The sequence below is a fragment of the Macaca thibetana genome, chromosome 6 (genome assembly GCF_024542745.1).
Source record: "Macaca thibetana thibetana isolate TM-01 chromosome 6, ASM2454274v1, whole genome shotgun sequence".
Lineage (NCBI taxonomy): Eukaryota > Metazoa > Chordata > Mammalia > Primates > Cercopithecidae > Macaca > Macaca thibetana.
This window is the reverse complement of record NC_065583.1, coordinates 86824903-86844030: the sequence shown is the minus strand read 5'-3', so window position 1 is coordinate 86844030 and position 19128 is coordinate 86824903. Positions and strand designations below refer to the sequence as shown.

The window sequence follows — 19128 nt, the reverse complement described above, 5'->3', positions numbered from 1 at the left end:
GGAGGATTGCTTGAGCCCAGGAGTTGGAGGCTGCAGTGAGCTATGATTGCGCCACTGCATTCCAGCCTGGGTAACAGAGTGAGACCTTGTCTCTAAAAAAAAAGGTTCATCTGAATTACCTAGGCCTTCATTAGAAATAGAAGTTCTTGCTGATTTTTTAAAAAATTCTTTTCAGTTGTCTGAGACAGGAAAATAGAAGTTCTTTTTGAGGTACTAATTTTTTTTTTCTAAATCAGCATTAAAATGGGAAGATTGCTCATGAGTGTAGCTAGATTTCTTTTGATCAAGTAATCCTATTTAACAATAAACAGGTGAGTAGGCACTGTCTCGTGCATGTATCTGATTTAAAAGGAAGTATGATTTTGCAAATTACAGAAATTGAAAATACTCAGCTGAAATGGGACTACTGTTTACACCTCATTGCCAATTGAGTATAGCACTTTTAAGCTAAAGCTGATAGCGTCTTTATAAATTACCATCTGTCTTTTTATTTACTTTTTATACAATGCAATCATTAAGGATAGAAAATGTCTTCATTATAGAACATTTCTTTTTTTTCACATAAATGAAATTGCTCATTTATAATTGAGAACAATAAAAAAACTGATGTTTTCACAATTTTACTAAGTCTTCAAAGGACTATCACAGATAAAAAATTACTTAAGCTCTGATGTAAACAGTAACAGATTTATACATATTTAACTTCAAGATTTTTGTTCAAACTTATAAATAAAAGCAACATATTTGTGAAGCAGTCTGCAATAAATTGTAGCATTGTAATATGAGAACTGGTTTTAAATTTTGCAAATTAATATTTAACATTTGAATAGCTTAAATTGATATAAAACTGCTTTTTAAAAATTGTATTACCTTTCTGCTAGAATTCATTCTTATACTTAATTAAATCTTTTTGGCAGTTTGCAGTTTCAAGAATTCCATGCATGTTCACAGACATCATTTTCTGTACTGTAAAGCATTTGTTTCTTGATTTGCTGAGTTGAAGTATTCAATTTAAGTCATTAGCTAAACAGAAGTCCTCAGTTTATGCTAATATTGTTTTGTCATAATGTCAATCAGCAAGTATTGCAGAGTGACACAATGGCAGTGAATTTCATTGTCATTAATCTGAGAAAGCGTTGGGCTTTCCTTGGCAAAGAGCAGAGGTGGGCTGTGTCAAGGTTATGGAGGAGGTACAATTTTTACTAGTCCCACTTTTCTTTGAGATGTTCTTAAGTGCTATTGATAATTCTACAATATAGGTAGAAATGTAAGCTAGTTTACATTAATAGATAAGAAAGTTGATAAAGAGTTTGAATAACTTATTCAAGGTGTCACAGCTTGTTAGAGCAAAGCCTTGACTAGAGGCCAAGTCTCCACCGCACCACACTTTCTCATGTTTCAAATGCCAGTGTTTAAAACAGGAAGAGGCACAGTGTGTGCTTTATGTTTCCGTCTTTCCAGAAGAGTAGTTTGTCACGTATTACAGTGGGATATCATGGAAATCCCTAATCTGGGAGTCAGAAGGCCAAGATGCTAGTTTGTTCTACATTACAGATTAGTCAAGTTTTGGAAGATTGTCAATTTTATAAACTAGAAGTTACCTCTACTGGCAGATGATACAGAACCGTATTGACAGAATGTCTGGTTATAGAGTTTAACATATTAGAAAGGAATTCTAAGGTAGATATATATCATATATGCAAAATCTTGTCTACCTTTTATTTCTTTGTTAATTCTTAGGGTATTCATGTTCTCGTCTGTCAGCTTTAACAAATATTTCAGTATTCCAAGAAAACTGCTTTCCTTTGATGATTTATTTACTATTTTCTTAGTAATCTATTTCTAAAGCTTATATGTCCACTATACTGGAAGGAATAGCATTGTTGATGTATTGTTAAAGTGGCAGTGAGTATAATCCATAGCACACTGTCTTGGCCCTATTATTGTTATGAGTATGATAGTTAAGATTATGGTATGAAAGGATCTAAGAACTTGACTTGAAAGTGTCTTTTCATATAAAAACTTGCTATTATGGCTGTGTAGTAGTGTGCATGTTTAGCTAATGACATGAAAACAAGAATAACTTTGGCAGGATCTTTTTTATCATAGTAAAAAAGCTATAGTTATTCCTCGAAATCACTGCAAGACCTCTTCCCTCTCTCTAATAACATTAATATCAAGGTAAGTTTAATATTAAGCAATATATTAATATTCTATTGTGATTTTAACTGTATGTATGACATACTTATATAAGGAAAGAGGGAAAGTCCCAACTGGTTGATTTTTTTTTGTTGTTGTTTAGTGTTGTTTTTGATTGATAGAAAGCTGGATTGTGTTTTTATATAAGGCTTCACTCTGTGGGCTAACATTCTTCTTTCCTGCCCAGGGTCTTAGAGCCTGGGTGGTCTAAAGTGATCTTGATTTACTATACCCTTGAGATGGAGAATACTTTCAGAAATCAAAATTTACCAACCTCTTGCTTCTTTCCTGAGTACTGTCATTGCTGATATTCAGATACATGTTATATTGGAAGGAACATTTTGTGGATGCATATGTGCATATGGGCATAATCAATTTAGTAGTTTATATATTTTCACTGTTCTGTTTTATATTCTCTTGATAACGGTGAGAAGTAAGGATTAACTAACTTGCTCAGAGTGATCAAGCAAGATACTGGCTTTACAAAGAATGGAGTTGATTTCCTGCAGTGTTTTCTGGAGACTAGCAGTAGACCCTAGTCCTGCCAATCACACCAGGGGAGGTGTTGGTGCTACTTATGTGACCAGAGCTGCTGCTAGTTTCCCATGCCATATAGCCACAACTGCAAGGCTTATACTCAGCTCTCTTATCAAGGCAGGAGACTGGGTGGGATTGACAGCCACCTGTGAAGCCTCACCTGCTAGAATCTGGCTGGCTGTCTTGGCCCCTGATCATGTCAGAAGAAGAGCACCGCTTTCTTAATCATGCAGCTTTTAAAAATCTCCTCAGCTCCACACTTAAGGGTCTCTCTCCTAGATTCTAATGTCTAGCCCTACATGAATGCAGTATGCTGCTCCTGATGTGATAGGACAACAGAGGACCTGCACACATGCTACTGGTCCTGACTATGTGTTTTCCTTCCATAAACACTGTTCTGGCAAGCTGGTTATGTGTGCTGCTGGACCATTTGCTTATGTTTGCACAATAAACCGAAAATTGAACTTTGGTTTTGAAATCATTTATCTGCTAGCTAGAGCTAGTAGATATGGAATGATATCCCAATGAAATATTGAATATACATATAAGAAATTTGTTTGCTGAGGGCAGGAGAAACAAATCCAGTAGTCACTGAGGGTTCAGAGTGCTGGGGATTTCTTTCTCACTAATCCCATATTAGGCATAATATATGCTAGTTTGGTGTGTAATATATAACTAATACACTGAAATACACATGATTCTGTAATATATAACATAATAACATAATGTACTATTTATGAGTGTGTTAGTTTAGATTATAGTATAGAAGGATCCAAGAACCTGATTTGGAAGTGCCTTTTATATAAAAACTTACTATTCTAATCTGTAAAATTCCATGTAAACTGTGAAGACAAAGTGTGAAAATAATATTTTAAAAACACCTTTGATTTAAATATAAACACTTTTTCAAAACATTAAACCACCTGAAATTCTTATGTTCCTGTTATTTGTCATCTAGGCTTGTTGGATATGCGAAAAAATCACTAAGCAGTTGTGTAAAAGGCATGTGAAAAGGTTTTAATAAATATTGTGATAATAGATTAGCTTATTAGTAATGTTAGATGCATTCATTATAGATCAGGTTCTTAGATCCTTTTATACTGTAATCTTAACTATTACACATGAACAGTAAATTATGTTATATATTATACTTATGTTATTTAAGCATAATATATGCCTAATATGGGATTAATGAGAAAGAAATTAGATGGGAGAACATAGTTATAATCTGTTACTGTAGCATTTATTAAAACGTCATATGCCTTTTACCCAACTATTAGTGATTTTTTTCTACATATCCAACATGCCTAGACAACAAATAACAAGAACATAAGAATTTCAGCTGGTTTTAATGCTTTGAAAAAGCGTTTGTATTTCAATCAGTGGTGTTTTTAAAATTTTATTTTCACACTTCTTCATCTTCATAGTTTCTACTGAATTTTAGAGATTAGAAAAATACTTTCAAACACTAGGGTAAGCACACTTAGAAGGCTTGTATGCCTTGTTACATTTCTTATAAGAATTTAATGATATTTATTATGAAAGTAATCATATAAAATGATATACTTTTTTTTTTTTTTTTGAAACGGAGTGTCACTCTGTCGCCCAGGCTGGAGTACAATGGCGCAATCTCCTCTCACTGCAAGCTCCGCCTCCCGGGTTCACGCCATTCTCCTGCCTCAGCCTCCTGAGTAGCTGGGACTACAGGCGCCCGCCGCCACGCCCGGCTAACTTTTTGTATTTTTAGTAGAGACGGGGTTTCACCGTGTTAGCCAGGATGGTCTCGATCTCCTGACCTCATGATCTGCCCACCTTGGCCTCCTAAAGTGCTGGGATTACAGGCGTGAGCCACCGCACCCAGCCAATGATATACTTTTAAAACTGATTTCTACATCTCTCAGTTGGGTAATTAGTATTTGATATATAATTAAATAAAAATTTGCATCAGTATATTATAGCAAATGAATAATCTTGTTTACTAGAGCTTGTATTCATCAGGTTTCTCAGGTCTTTCTGGAAAATGTCATATAGAGAAATGTAAAGAATAATTCTATATATAAACAGTGGGGGTAGATAAATCTGTCTTCTTTTATAGTCATATCTCTCCTATTTATAAAAATCTACAAAAACCAGGTATTTTCTCATTATTTTAATGGAATTATTGCCTGACAAACTTGATAGGTTGGATGAAATTAAAGTTTATTCTGAACTGTTAAGTTGTAGGTCTTTGGAAAATTTGCTTTATTAACTCTTGTCATGTGGAGAGAAAGATGGAGGGGAGAGAATTAGTTAGAGTTCTTAAGAATACCTTTTATCATTACATTCCCTGTATTTTTAAATAACTATGTTTTACCCCTCAAAACATATTCAAAATAAATACTAATAGAAATTCAATATTGTAATATATATTGGTAATTTTTTTGTATCTTAATGTCAGGTCTTCAAACATGAACTAGCTTACTTATTGACTGGAATTCTTGGAGCAGCAATAGATTATTGGATTTTCCTTGGTCTTAAGATGGGTAGAAATGTGATGCGACACATGTCTGATGACTTAGGAAGTTATATTTCTCTTTCGTGTGATGGTAAGTTTATCTATGTTCTGTTTTTTTCAGAACCATTCTGGAAATCAGTTTTGATTTTCTTTTAAGCAGTCTGTAAGCTTTAACATATGCTCATTTGAAGCTTTCCTTGAAATTGTTATGGATACATGCACAGATAGATACAAACAGACAATATAAAGAGAAAGACTTAAAGTACCCTTATTGTTCCTACACAGGTAACTGTTGTTAACTTTTTAATGTCTTTCTGGTATTTCTAAGCATTTTTGTATAGTTGAATTCATACTGTATATGTAATTTTGCATTCTTATTTTCCTTTAAACATTACAGGAGACTTCCCCCCACATATATTTATTATTCAAATATAATTATTTTGCTTGGTGCAGTGGCTCACGCCTATAATCCCAGCCTACTTTGGGAAGCTGAGGTGGGAGGATCTCTTGAGCCCAGGAGTTTGAGACCAGCCTGTGGAACATAGCAAGACTCTGTCCGTTTTTTGTTTTTGTTTTTTTTTTTTTTGAGACGGAGTCTTGCTCTGTAGCCCAGGCTGGAGTGCAGTGGCAGGATCTCGGCTCACTGCAAGCTCGGCCTCCCGGGTTCACGCCATTCTCCTGCCTCAGCATCCCGAGTAGCTGGGACTACAGGTGCCTGCCACCTCGTCCGCCTATTTTTTTTGTATTTTTTTAGTAGAGACGGGGTTTCACCGTGTTAGCCAGGATGGTCTCGATCTCCTGACCTTGTGATCCGCCCGTCTCGGCCTCCCAAAGTGCTGGGATTACAGGCTTGAGCCACCGCGCCCGGCCAAGACTCTGTCTTTTAAAATAATTTTTTTTAATTGCTGGGCATGGTGGCATATGCCAGTAGTCACAGCTACTCTGGAGGCTGAAGTGGGAGGATCCCTTGAGCCTAGGAGTCCAAGGCTGCAGGGAGCCATGATTGTGCCACTGCACTCTAGCCTGGATGACAGAGCAAGACCCTGTCTCTTTAAAAAAACAAACAAAAACTTGCTACTATTTTTCCCCATTGAGTCTGGTGCTCTAACAAGAAATGAACATGGGTGAAGCAAACAGAAGTAATTTATATGGATAATTTTTTTCACTCTTCCTTTTCCCCATTACCTACTTTAATGTCTCCCCTAAAATAAAGGGGGAAGGGAGTGTTATTTAAGAAAATGATGGCAGAACTCATTTCACAAGTTGAAAAGTTCTACCCAATTGTTTGGGCCTCTAGACTGAAGGAGGCTTCTGTAAAGACCTTATGTAGATTCCCAAACTCCATAGGCAGTTTAGGAAGAGTCTTTGTCTATCCTTCCCTTTTTTTTTCTTTATTTCTTTATTTCTGTAATTCTTAATTCCTGAAATGAATACATTTTAAACCAAGTAAGTTTTTTTGTGATTCTTAGCTATAAAAGATGACTTTTATATACTTTTATATACTTGATATTTTAAACTGCCAAATAAGTACTCTACTACACATGTGTTTCAGTGTATCTTGATTTTATATAAAGAAAACATTCTTCAGTATGCTGTCAATCACATTAATACTTTGAAGAGAGACTTCAGAATAGGAATCCAGGTTATAACTGGGTTCAGGATTTATTCGATGATGCCTCTGCAGAGAGAGTTCTCTTTTTATACTACCAAAGAAGATTTTTATCTGAAGCATTTTAGATAAATCTTTTTTTCTTTCTTTTTCATTGAGCTGAGGGGGTGATTACAGTTCCCTTTGTGGACTAGCTGTCCTTTGTTGCATGACTTTAACATTTCTTAGCTAACATTCAATCTTCCTGCAGAACCCTCTCTTACATTTCTTTCCCACCATTCCTACTAGGTAGTTTAGTGGTTTTTATCCTTTTCAAAAAACAGAATTCTGGCATTATTTTCTAGAATGGGAACTAAGCATTTGACTAACGGAATTTCCTGTTTTCATTCCTTAATGAAATTTGAGTTTGGAGACCTAGTAGAGGATTAGCAGTGGCTTTAGAGATTATCAGTATAGTTATATGTCTTGTTTCCAATACATAGTAATTGCCCTTAAGGAATTATAATTTATCTTATAGTTTAGCCAAATGCATGAAATATAATAAGCCTTGTATTAAAAGGATTCTATTACCTGTTATACATTTTCTTCAGTGCTTTCTTCACTAATATTCTGAGTTTCCCTTCACTTTAAAGCAGGACATTGTTATCCAATGTTATTTTCAGTTTTTACGTGACAAGTGTAAAACCCAGAACTTTGATTCTGTGAGTAACATGAACTTAAACTGAACCTTAGTGTTACTATTATGATCCTGTCAACAGATTATTTTGCTCCCAAAGATCTATTAATATATTTGATCACTAACATTCAAAACTTTAGATGAGATTTAAATTGTCACTATTGAAAAGTATTTTTAAGCCTTTTTCTTTACCTTTCTCAAAATGTACACGTGTGCGCGTGCACATGCGCACACACGCAGTTGGTTGCTTAGGCTTCAAATTCGGTTATAGGTAAGCAATTTAAAAGTTTTAAACATTATTTCTTTTTTCTTTTTTTTTGAGACATAGTCTTACTCTCTCCCCCAAGCTGGAGTGCAGTGGCATGATCTTGGCTCACTGCAGTCTCTGCCTCCCTGGTTCAAGTGATTCTTGTGCCTCAGCCTCCCAAGTAGCTGGGATTACAGGTGTGTACCACCACGCCTGACTAACTTTTTGTATTTTTAGTAGAGATGGGGGTTTCACCATGTTTGCCAGGCTGGTCTCAAACTGCAGACCTCAGGTGATCTGCCCACCTCGACTTCCCAGGTGCTGGGATTACAGGTATGAACCACTGCGCCCAGCCAAAAGTTTTAAATATATATTTCTAAAAATCATTCAAATTAGTATTTTTCTATTTTCTGTCTAGTTTTTTTCTTTTCTGTTAGTGCAGGTTGATGTTTAACCTTTGTCAAGAGACAGAAATCAAGTGAACATTTTATCATAAACCAGTAGCCTCCACCCTGAGGGACAGAGTAAGACTCTTCTCAACAACAACAAAAAATAATGTTTAAAACTTTTAAATTGCCTAGCTATAACCAAATTTGAAGCCTAACCAACCGTGTGTGTGTGTACACACGTGTGTGTGTGTGCACATGTGTACACTTGGAGAAAGGTAAAGAAAAAGGCTTAAAAAATACTTTTCATTAGTGACAATTTAAATCTCATCTAAAGTTTTGAATGTTAGTGATCAAATGTATTAATAGATATTTGGGAGCAAAATAATCCGTTGACAGAATTAGTAACACTAAGGTTGAGTTTAAGCTCATGTTAGTCACACACACAATCAAAATTCTGGGGTGTTGTAATAATGTTCGTTTTGTTCATATTTTGATGAAGAACTTTAAAATTCATTGTCTGCCACCTCTTTTTTTTCCTCATTTCTTTTCTCTGCTGATATTCCTTTCTTTTAAAAAAAAAAAATCATTTATTTTGCATTATTCTTCTACTCAGTTACTATCTTTTGCTTTTTCCAAGTCATTAGTAAAGATGTTATAATTTCACTGTTATGTAACTTCCAGTTGAAAATATCGATCCATCTTTCTCAATTATGGTAAACTGGATGTTCTGATTTTTACTAGTTCAGAAGTACAAAATTCATACTATGACACTACTCAGATTCACATCTATCAAATTCATTTCAGTTGAGTGTAATTTTTAGTTTATAATTGTTTTGTCAAGAATTAAGGCAACAGATATTTTAGAAGATAAATAAAATTTTTTCCATCAGATCTCATATTCATCAGTTCCATATAGATGCTACTCTTTGTTATTTCTGAACACTTTGGACAGAAATTTTCTTTTCTGTATTTTATTTCAAGTTATCTGAAATTTCTTTTTTATGCCTACTTGAAATTACTTATGTAGTGGCTTAAACTACGGATTAACAAACTGTTCAATGTTAAGTACCAGACAGTAAATATTACTGGCTTTTTAGACCTTACAGTCTCTTCAGGCCACTCAACTTTGCAGTTTTTAGTAAGAAAGCAACCATACACAATACATAGACAGCATGACTGTGTTCCAGTAAAACTTTATTCGTAAAAACAGGCAGCACACCACAGTTTGCCCATCCTGACTTAAACATATTTCTCCTCCAATTGTTTCAGTGGGAAAGAAGATGTCATCAAAATTTACTATAGTTTTTTTTTCATATCTTTGTAGAACTTTAATAAAACTTCCGTTTCTCAGATTACATCATTATTTCCTGATAAATACTTTTTCCAAACCTTTATTCACTTTTGCTTTATCTCTTAATTTCTTTCCATGCTTCAGACCTCAAAATATAAATGTTTATGTGTCATTACTAATTCTCAGCCAAAATGTTTCTGTTCTCTTCGTTTATTCAGCAAAATTTTATTGGCATTCTACCAGGCATTGAGCTAAAGGCTTTTCTATACAGTGGAAGAGGGAAACAAAACATGGTCCTTGTGGGTTTTTTTTCTTTTTTAACTTTAAGAGAGATAAACTGTAAAGTTAATATAAATATGTCATTTAAAATAAGTGCTCTGAACAGGAAAAACTAGGTGTTGAGATTGGTGAACTTACTTTTATACTGTATGTATGACCATGGAATGCAGAACGTGAAGAATAAGTAGAAGTTTGACAGTACAGAGTGTTTTTAGTCAGAAGGTAACATTTACCAAAACTCTGAATAGGAAAGAAGGCCTGTTTGAGACCTTCTGGTGCCTGGCTGATGGGAAGAGAGGCCAGAATAAGGCCAAAGAAGGGTTAAGGGAGTTTGTGTAGGGATTTGTAAGCCTTGTTAAGGAGTTAGAAGCTATTGAAACAAGGGAGTAGCATGATCTCATTAACTTGATTTAAAAAGATGGTCCTGGCTTGGCTCTCTATTAGGAGTTTTTGGTATCTGCTAACCGTTCATTCATTCATCTGTCAAATACTAAATGTTTACTCTGTACAGATTAATGACCTATATACTGTAAGGGCTACAAGTATGACCCTTCTCTTAAAGTTCTTACAGTCCACGGGCTAATTTTCTTGTGTTCTCCTGTTCATCGGTTTTTTTTTTTTTTATTCCCCTTGACTTTGTAACCTGGTAATATATGGATCTGTCATATTAGTACTTTGTATTCCTTATATCTATAAGCCTATCAGATATGATCCTTATTAGATAAATAACCCCATTTGTAAATTTCAATGTGAGACCAGCTCTTTTGAACTCTGCAAGTTATTTCTGCTTTGCTTTTGCCTCTGTCTAGAGTTCTTATGTTAAGAGATCAATTGGTTGCAGTACACTAAAAAAGAAGGCTTTTTAATGTATATAATTAGAGATTAAATGTTCATATTATCTTTTGATTCTTATCCTTCAGTTTACTGCTTGTACATTTTTAGATAATATTAACAGAGCCTCAGTAGTAGCAAGAAAACTGGTTGTAAGTAATTCTTTTCTCCTTTCCAACTCAAAAAAAATTGTATCTTGGCCGGGCACAGTGGCTTACACCTATAATCCTAGCACTTTGGGAGACGAAGGTGGACGGATCACAAGGTCAGGAGATTGAGACCATCCTGGTTAACACGATGAAACCTGTCTCTACTAAAAATACCAAAAATTAGCCGGGTGTGGTGGCGGGTGCCTGTAGTCCTAGCTACTTGGGAGACTCAGGCAGGAGAATGGCGTAAACCCGGGAGGCGGAGGTTGCAGTGAGCCAAGATCGCGCCACTGCACTCCAGCCTGGACGATACAGCAAGACTCTGTTTCAAAAAAAAAAAAATTGTGTCTCTGTAGAGGCCATATTGGAAGGGATTATCTAAATTCAATGATAATATTATCTGTTTGGGGTTAGTTGTATCTGGTTAACATCAGACCTGAAGCCAAAGGTTTAAACACTCCTTATAACAAGCTGCCACAAGGCATGGGCATCAGATCTCTTTAGTCAGGGCAAGTTTCTCAGCCTACGTACTGATTATGTTTTGGGCTGGATAATTATTTGTTGTTGGGGCTGTCCTGTGTATTGTAGGCTGTCCTGTGTATTGTAGCATCCTGGGCCTTTGCCCACTAGATGCCAATAGCATCCCCTTCCCCAATGTGGCAACCAGAAATTAACAAATGTTACCTGAGAGCAGATCCTCCCTTACTTCTCCCATCCACTCTTGAAAAATCAGAGTCAAGGGTCAAGGACTACAAGACATTAGATCCCCAGCCTTTTATGAAGGCATCTGAGCAGGACATTGACTGGGTGTCTGCATTCTCTTCGCCCTGAAAGAATTCCATCCCGAATAGGGAGGCCAGCTTTTATGCCTTATACTCCTATTAAGTTTATCATTGTCTGATTTTGAAACTATATTTTAACTTAATGCTTACAATTTTAATTCTTCTCTTCTGTTTATTATGTTTATTTTGCTAATTGTATTGACTTATTCTTTATTCTTCCAGTATTTATAGTTAATCTGCTTTATTGTATAATATCACAACTTTTTTATATTGTTTGTAATTTTAGCTCTTTTGATATCCTCTTGGTTGGTCTTATTTATTCTTTTATTGTCATTTTGTTGTATTTTCATCACGTTACATAGATAATATTAATAGTTTATAATATTAAATAGATCACATGGGAAATAGTCACTCTTTTATCACTTTCAATTCATGGGTATATTTACGCGTTTTCATCTTATTGAAGTACTTGAGGTTTTGTATAAGAGATTTGAGGCTTTTGATGTTTTCTTGTTTTTTGTTTCATCATTTAAAATTATCCACCATCTTGCGTGCACCTATAGTCCCAGCTACTTAGGAGGCTGAGGCAGGAGAATTGCTTGAACCTGGGAGGCGGAGGTTACAGTGAGCCGAGATCGCACCACTGCACTCCAGCCTGGCGACAGAGCAAGACTCTGTCTTTAAAAAAAAAAAATTTGTCCACCATCCCCCATAGTAGAGTGGGTGCACACTTCTGAGGAAGTCTTTATACATGCTCTTGTTTCATGTTTTTCTTCTTTATACATGCTCTTGTTTCATGTTTTTCTTCTTTATACATGCTCTTGTTTCATGTTTTTCTTCTTCACCTTGTGCCTTTCGTCCTTTTCTGCAGTGATAAGATTCATGGGTGTTGTCATAGGAAGCAGTCTACTTTCTTCCTATCAATTCGGTACTGATCATTGCAAATTAAATACTAGTATTTCATTTAAAAACTAATTATTGGTTTTCCAAAGGAGCATCCCTATTGTGGGAAGAGATCTTTAATGGTAGTTGGAAAGTATAGTGATAAATAAAATCCCTTGTATATATTCATATGTTACCTAATCTGTATATATGTAATTTCAAGACTTGTATCTGAAATAATCAAACCTAATGATTGTTTTTTCAAATGTGAGAACATGTACCATTAAATATTTTCTCTTAAAAGTCAAGGAATAGGGATATTGCCTATTTTTTATGGGTTAAAATCATGTGTATGAAACTTACAGGTATAAGAACTCTGATTTGATGGAATAAACTTCACTAAGGAAATAGCCTATGGAAAAAAGTATATAGGATACAGCAGTAACTATATCGACTTACCTTATGTTCTCCAGACTTTTCTTCACAGGAATTAGAGATTTTCATTTGCTCCTTTTCCTCCTCCTGGCTTCAAATGTTTGTTGCAGAGGCAGTCTTTAAAAAGTTGTGTCTACAGAGCTCTGGTAGTGTGTCTTCTGAGCCACTCTCTCTTCAGAAAATGGTAAGCACCTCTCTATTCTGAAGTGAGTTCACAAACTCAATTTTATTTATTTATTTATTTATTTATTTTGAAACGGAGTCTTGCTCTGTTGTCCAGGCTAGAATGCAGTGGTGCGATCTCAGCTCACTGTAAGCTCTGCCTCCTGGGTTCATGCCATTCTCCTGCCTCAGCCTTCCTGGTAGCTGGGACTACAGGCACCGGCCACCACACCCAGCTAATATTTTTATATTTTTAGTAGAGACAGCGTTTCACCACGTTAGCCAGGGTGGTCTCGATCTCCTGACCTTGTAATCTGCCCGCCTCGGCCTCCCAAAGTGCTGGGAATACAGGCGTGAGCCACTGCGCCCGGCCCACAAACTGAATTTTAAAATATTCTTGGTTATTTCAAGTAAGTAGGCAGAATATATTAATTCATAAATCTTTCAATTCTGCATAAAAGCTAGTATATTTCTATCTCAAAATAGAGTAGTGAAAGCCAGCGGCAGTGCTGAGTGCCTGTAGTTCCAGCTGCTCAGGAGACTGAGGCGGGAGGATTGCTTGTGCCCCAGAATTCAAAGCTATAGTGCATTATGATTGCACCTATGCATAGCCACTGCATTCCATCCTGGACAACATTGTGAGACCTTCTCCAGGGGCAGTTTGGAGAAGATAATCACCAAATAGAAATTTTAAGGTGGAGCATGATGGCCCCTTCCTATAATTCTAACACTTTTGGAAGCTGAGGCAGGAGGATCCCTTGAGCCCAGGAGTTCAAAACCAGCCTGGGCAACATAGCAAGACTCTGTCTCTAAAAAAAGTTAAATTGGCTGGGCATGGTGGCACATGCCTGTGGTCCCAGCTACTTGGGAGGCTGAGGTGGGAGGATCCTTAATCCCAGGAGGTCGAGGCAGCAGTGACCTGTAATAACCACTGTATTCTAGCCTAGGTGACATACTAAGACCCTGTCTCAACAACAACAAAAAAAAAAAAAAAAAGAAAAAGAGATTTTAATTTCTTTTGAGCATAGCCAAGGGTTAATCATAGAAAAGTAAAAAAATCCTTGTTCTCTAATAAAATTCGTATGTGAGGTTATTATTTTGGAAAAAACTAGATCCAACAAAATTCTAAATGGTATTTAAAAAGCAAAATATTATGCATATAAGCTACAATTGATTTAAAGTTTTCCAGTTTTATTTTGGCTGTCTTTAGATATTAATATCCGGTAGCTCTAGCAATTTTTTAATTAAATGAGAAATACGTATATTGGTCAGATTAGGCAAATTCTGTTTTGCAGCAATCCTTGCCTTTAAGGATGTTTTTATTCCTTATTTTGTTTTCTATTGAAGAAAGACTTGTTTTCTGCTAAAAAAAAAAAAAAAAAAAAGGCATTATCAAAATGGAAATTAAGAAATACCAGTTGTATGTAAATCATACATATGAAATATGCAAATGAATCATACACATTGGGCATAAGACTAATCAAAAGAGCTTTCTTAAATGAGGATCAAAATTGAATTAGAAAAAAATAATTATTTTTAAGAAGGTATTTTTCTGTTTGTTCACATGGTATATTGACTATGACACAAAGCTAGCTTTCTTAATATTTTATTATGTTCAACCAAGATAGAGTGGCAACCATAGTGATGCAACCAGGAAAATATAACCAAATGTAATAATGAAATGAATCAAATAATTTCTCTTTACTGCGGTTTTTGTAGTTGAGAAAATAATGCGATATTATTTTTCAACAGGTATATTCCTATTTACCAGCCTTGGGGAAAACTGGTGTGCTTGGGTCGGGAAAGATTCAGATATCAAAGAAAATAGGACAGCGGCCTTGTTTTGACTCTCAGAGAGCCTTACTAATGTTGAATGGTACTAAACAAAAACAAGTCGAAGGGCTGCCGGAGTTACCGTAAGTGATGCTGATATCCCAGCTGTGCTTTATTTTGGAGTACAGCTCTTTTTCTGATGCATTTCTTGAACTTTATGGTTATCTGTGATACTGTCTGAATTATATTGATTAGATCAAAACTCAATTTTAGATGTATTTGATTAACATTTTCTGTTTCTGTAATTCAAGGTACATGCTTTCTTTCTGCTTCCCAAAAGAAATAAAACTGGTCATCCAATTATTGATGCATTGTTGATGAAATACAGTTTTACACAATTTTTGTTCTATGATTTGAATTACTACTTTGCCATAATATAGATGGAATTTCAGAATGCATGGTCATATGAGATATCCTATATCGTAATAGTAGTTTTCCCAAAATGATAAACCACCTCTAAAAGTATAGGGTGTATAAAAGTGTATGTCGTATAAAACTCAGTAAAGTTCTGTGAGAGGAAGAAGAGAATAGAATCAGAATATGAAACTGAGAATGGGGAGCAGAGACCTGCTTGATCTTAGCTTTCTGCTTTATTCTCTCTGTCAATATATGGTTTAACTGGTCTTTTGCTCTTTATTTGACATTTTGTATTTATAAATTTAGTGAGCAGTTGGGGGAGTAAGACTAATAAAAGAAAATTAGTGCACTGAAATTTGTTTCTACACAGTTGAAATAAATTTTAAAATTAGAAAGCAGTAAAGATTGAATGAGCAAGGGGGTTTAAATTAAAAGGAGGCTAGACTTTTAAAAAATACCATCTAATGTATGCTGGCACGCCTTGCTGAAAAACAAGCTTTCCTTATTTCTTAATTTTCCTTTCAGAGACCTGAACCTTGCTAAATGTTCCTCATCATTAAAAAAATTGAAAAAGAAGTCAGAAGGAGAATTGTCCTGTTCCAAGGAGAATTGCCCCTCTGTAGTTAAAAAGATGAATTTTCACAAGACTAATCTAAAAGGTATTCCAAGTATCTAAATTAATTTATGCTAAGAACTTTTCGTTGTTATAGTCAGTACTTGCAGGTTTCACACATTTGCCCTGATGAATACTTGAACTTAAATATTGGACTAGGTCCAGGAAGTACCTTCTTGGATAACGTATTATTTTCTTGAACTGTCATTTATGCAAAGAAAGTGATTGTTTAATACCCAGTATAATAGAGTATTCCTTCCTTTTTTTCCTCTCCTTGCCGTTACAGATATGAAACACAGTGTAGCATTCATTGAGCTCATTCCAGACTTGCCCGCCTTACTTTTCTATTCCATCTCAACCTGTGCTGCTTAGGATCAGTGTCTTCTGATTTGAAAGTATAATTCAGTCTTCATCTCTTTCAGTCCTAGACATTTTGTGAACAAAGAATGAAGAGTAGGCTATGTTACATAGCTGTGTTAAGCATATGGGCTCTTTTCTTCCAGGCATTGAGCCCAGACTATGAAATGTGTTTGGCTTTTGGTTCTAACTATACTGGAACCTAAGTACCTAAAGGATGAAATAACAAGAATAGCGTAATAATTCACTTTGGCACCTCTTTTACTTAGACACCTCTTAACTTGCAAATGAATCTTCCGGAAGTCTTTACCTGGCCAAAGTAAATTGCTGAGTCTTTTTTGTTGTTGTTGTTATTTATGAGTTATATCTTGTTTTTAATACAAATATTAACATTATGACACCCATGGAAATAGTGACAGTGAAGTGCTTATATTTTAACGTGATATAAGTTCATAATTGCATATTATAGATTCAGAATAACTGTCCATTTGGCTTGGAATATGAAAATTGTATTAAATGAGAACTCAGATATTAATTTCACAAATCAGCATTCCTTTTTCTTTGTTTTATTGTTTCAAAAAGTAAAATGAATATGAATGATTTTAGGCAGAACAGCAGAAGGAACTGGGAGAGAGGAAGAGAATTGAGATATAGTAGAGAAAAACTTCAAAAGCTTTTTATGCATGTAAAAAATGTTTTTGTAGAAGTTACAGAGATAATCTGTAAAACTGAACACTGTAAAAATGTGCTTAGTATTTTATAGCAATAACAAATTTGATTCAGTATTTCATTTTGTTTCCTAAGCAGTCATTTATAGTAATTTTTTTTAAAATTCCCCTTAAATAATCACTTATATCTTATTAACCTTGGTTATAACAGTGATGGATATAGACAATTTTAGCCAGAAGGCATTAATTGCATCTCTCCTAGAAAAAACCTTGTCTTTCTATTTGTTACTCTTGTTCAGCTTTAAATGGTACTAGGGATTTTTTTTTACGTCCGTGTGTGTGTGTGTGTGTGTGTGTGTGTGTGTGTGTGTGTGTGTGGTGTGTTTATATTAAGATTCCTCCATTTCTCCCTCTCTGTGCTGTTGTAGCCAAGCCAGACAGCCTATTGAGAAGCAGCAAACCATCTGTTAATGGATTTGAAGTTCTGAATTATACTTGAGTGTGTAGAGGCACTCATGCTTAGCCAGAAACATTCATTTGAATTAAGCTATAAATGCTGTATAAAAAAGAGCCATACATTTAACGTAGGTTCATGAATAAATTTAAGAGAGGGCAATTGCACTCTAAACTTTTATTGCTGCAAAACCCAGTATTTTCGGTGTTCTCTGATCATTTGGGGGTTTTATAGCAGGATTGAAGCTTTAAACCTTGAACTAGGGGAGACAATGCCTGTGTTAAACCTTTTGCGGTAGAATTTCATTGCTGAATCGCTGATAGAACAGAAGCAATATGGATTGGTGGGGGTCCTTCCCTTCCCCCCCGCTTTTTTAATGCAGGAGATGTTTAAACCAGTCAAAAGGAAAACTCAATAAATAATTTTCTGGCATGGGGCCAGATCTCCTAGTTCATGCCCTTTGATTATTTTCTTTAGTTGATATCTTGTCTTCTCTGGAATAATCTATTAATTTTTTATGGCAGGAGAAACAGCCCTGCATAGAGCTTGCATAAATAACCAAGTGGAGAAATTGATTCTTCTTCTCTCTTTGCCAGGAATAGACATCAATGTTAAAGGTAAGTTTTAAATCTTTGTGGTCTAGTCCAATGTCTTAATATTTGTGATATTAAACAGTTTTATATCACATTAAGAAAAATTATTTAAGTAAATTTACCTAAGGTATCTTAAAAGTATAAGAAAAATTTCTTAGCAAAGCCAAGAAATTTATCATATATTGATTTATAACTAATAGTATAAAAACATTTTTGTGTTCATATTTTGATAATACCCAATATTAATATTTTAAAATTGTTTTTAAATTTTTAAGGTAGAAATATGATTACACCCTAGACATTTTTATCACAGCATTCTTTTTGTATATGAAGCACCTAGAAAGTCACACTGATGAGAAAAGTAGAACATCAGTACTTTCCTACCAAAAGTCCTACTTCTGCCGTTTTAAAACTTGCCTTGATTTCTAATTTAGACAATGCTGGCTGGACGCCTTTGCATGAAGCCTGTAACTATGGCAACACAGTGTGTGTCCAGGAAATTTTGCAACGTTGTCCAGAGGTAGATCTGCTCACTCAAGTGGACGGGGTGACTCCTTTGCATGATGCACTGTCAAACGGACATGTAGAAATTGGCAAGCTGCTACTACAGCATGGGGGTGAGTGTGTTTATGCTAAATGGGTTTTGATAAATTATCCAGTTTTTTGATGAATCCTGCAGAGGTAGATAACATTTTATGTTTAAAATCTGCAAGGAAAGATGCCTTTATTTCATATTAATGAAAAAGTAAGGATAAAAAGTCTCCTAAAATGTAAGCACCCTTTATTAGTAGAGATAAAAGCATTTTCATAATATATATTTGTTTATGTATGTATTATTAAGCTTATTTAGGTTCGTGTATGAGAGTTTATTTTTGAATTGAGTTTGCTGGTTTTAAATATTTATCCTTTTCCTTCAGGTGTGTAATGTCTTTGTGAGCCAGTCATTTCTGAAAGCTTATTGATAAAGGGATACAAATGTTCAATTGTGATTGCCTGGATTTTTTCATTCTTTTTTCATTTCCTGTATATAACTACAAACTCAATCTTATTTTTAATGAGTCATTTCTGTACAGACTGTAAAAAATGATACCCTAGAATATTTTTCATCATTCGCATTTTGCAGCCAATTAAGTTAAAGCAGGAGGATTTTCAAATGGTGATAACTGTTATGCAGGGGTTTTGTGAAGGAGGGTAGCTTGAACTGAATATTCATCTGTGTTTTTCCTGCTGATTTTTGATCTTTGCTTTCAGCAAGGCCCCACATTATTTCAGTGTCATTCTTCTTATATCT

The 19128-nt window shown here is 35.0% G+C and overlaps 1 protein-coding gene across 4 annotated transcripts in view; it reads left to right on the top strand.

The window, feature by feature from the left end:
• SLF1 (SMC5-SMC6 complex localization factor 1) overlaps positions 1–19128 on the top strand; it is a 77053-nt gene that overhangs the window by 53220 nt on the left and 4705 nt on the right. For 3 of the 4 annotated variants that reach the window (XM_050794289.1, XM_050794287.1, XM_050794286.1), the window contains 6 exons: positions 5174–5321; positions 12839–12984; positions 14715–14878; positions 15678–15811; positions 17769–17861; positions 18272–18454. In XM_050794289.1, coding sequence (XP_050650246.1) covers positions 5174–5321; positions 12839–12984; positions 14715–14878; positions 15678–15811; positions 17769–17861; positions 18272–18454 — 868 coding nt within the window. The remainder of the gene's footprint in view (positions 1–5173; positions 5322–12838; positions 12985–14714; positions 14879–15677; positions 15812–17768; positions 17862–18271; positions 18455–19128) is intronic. The other variant, XM_050794288.1, reaches the window with a different exon arrangement.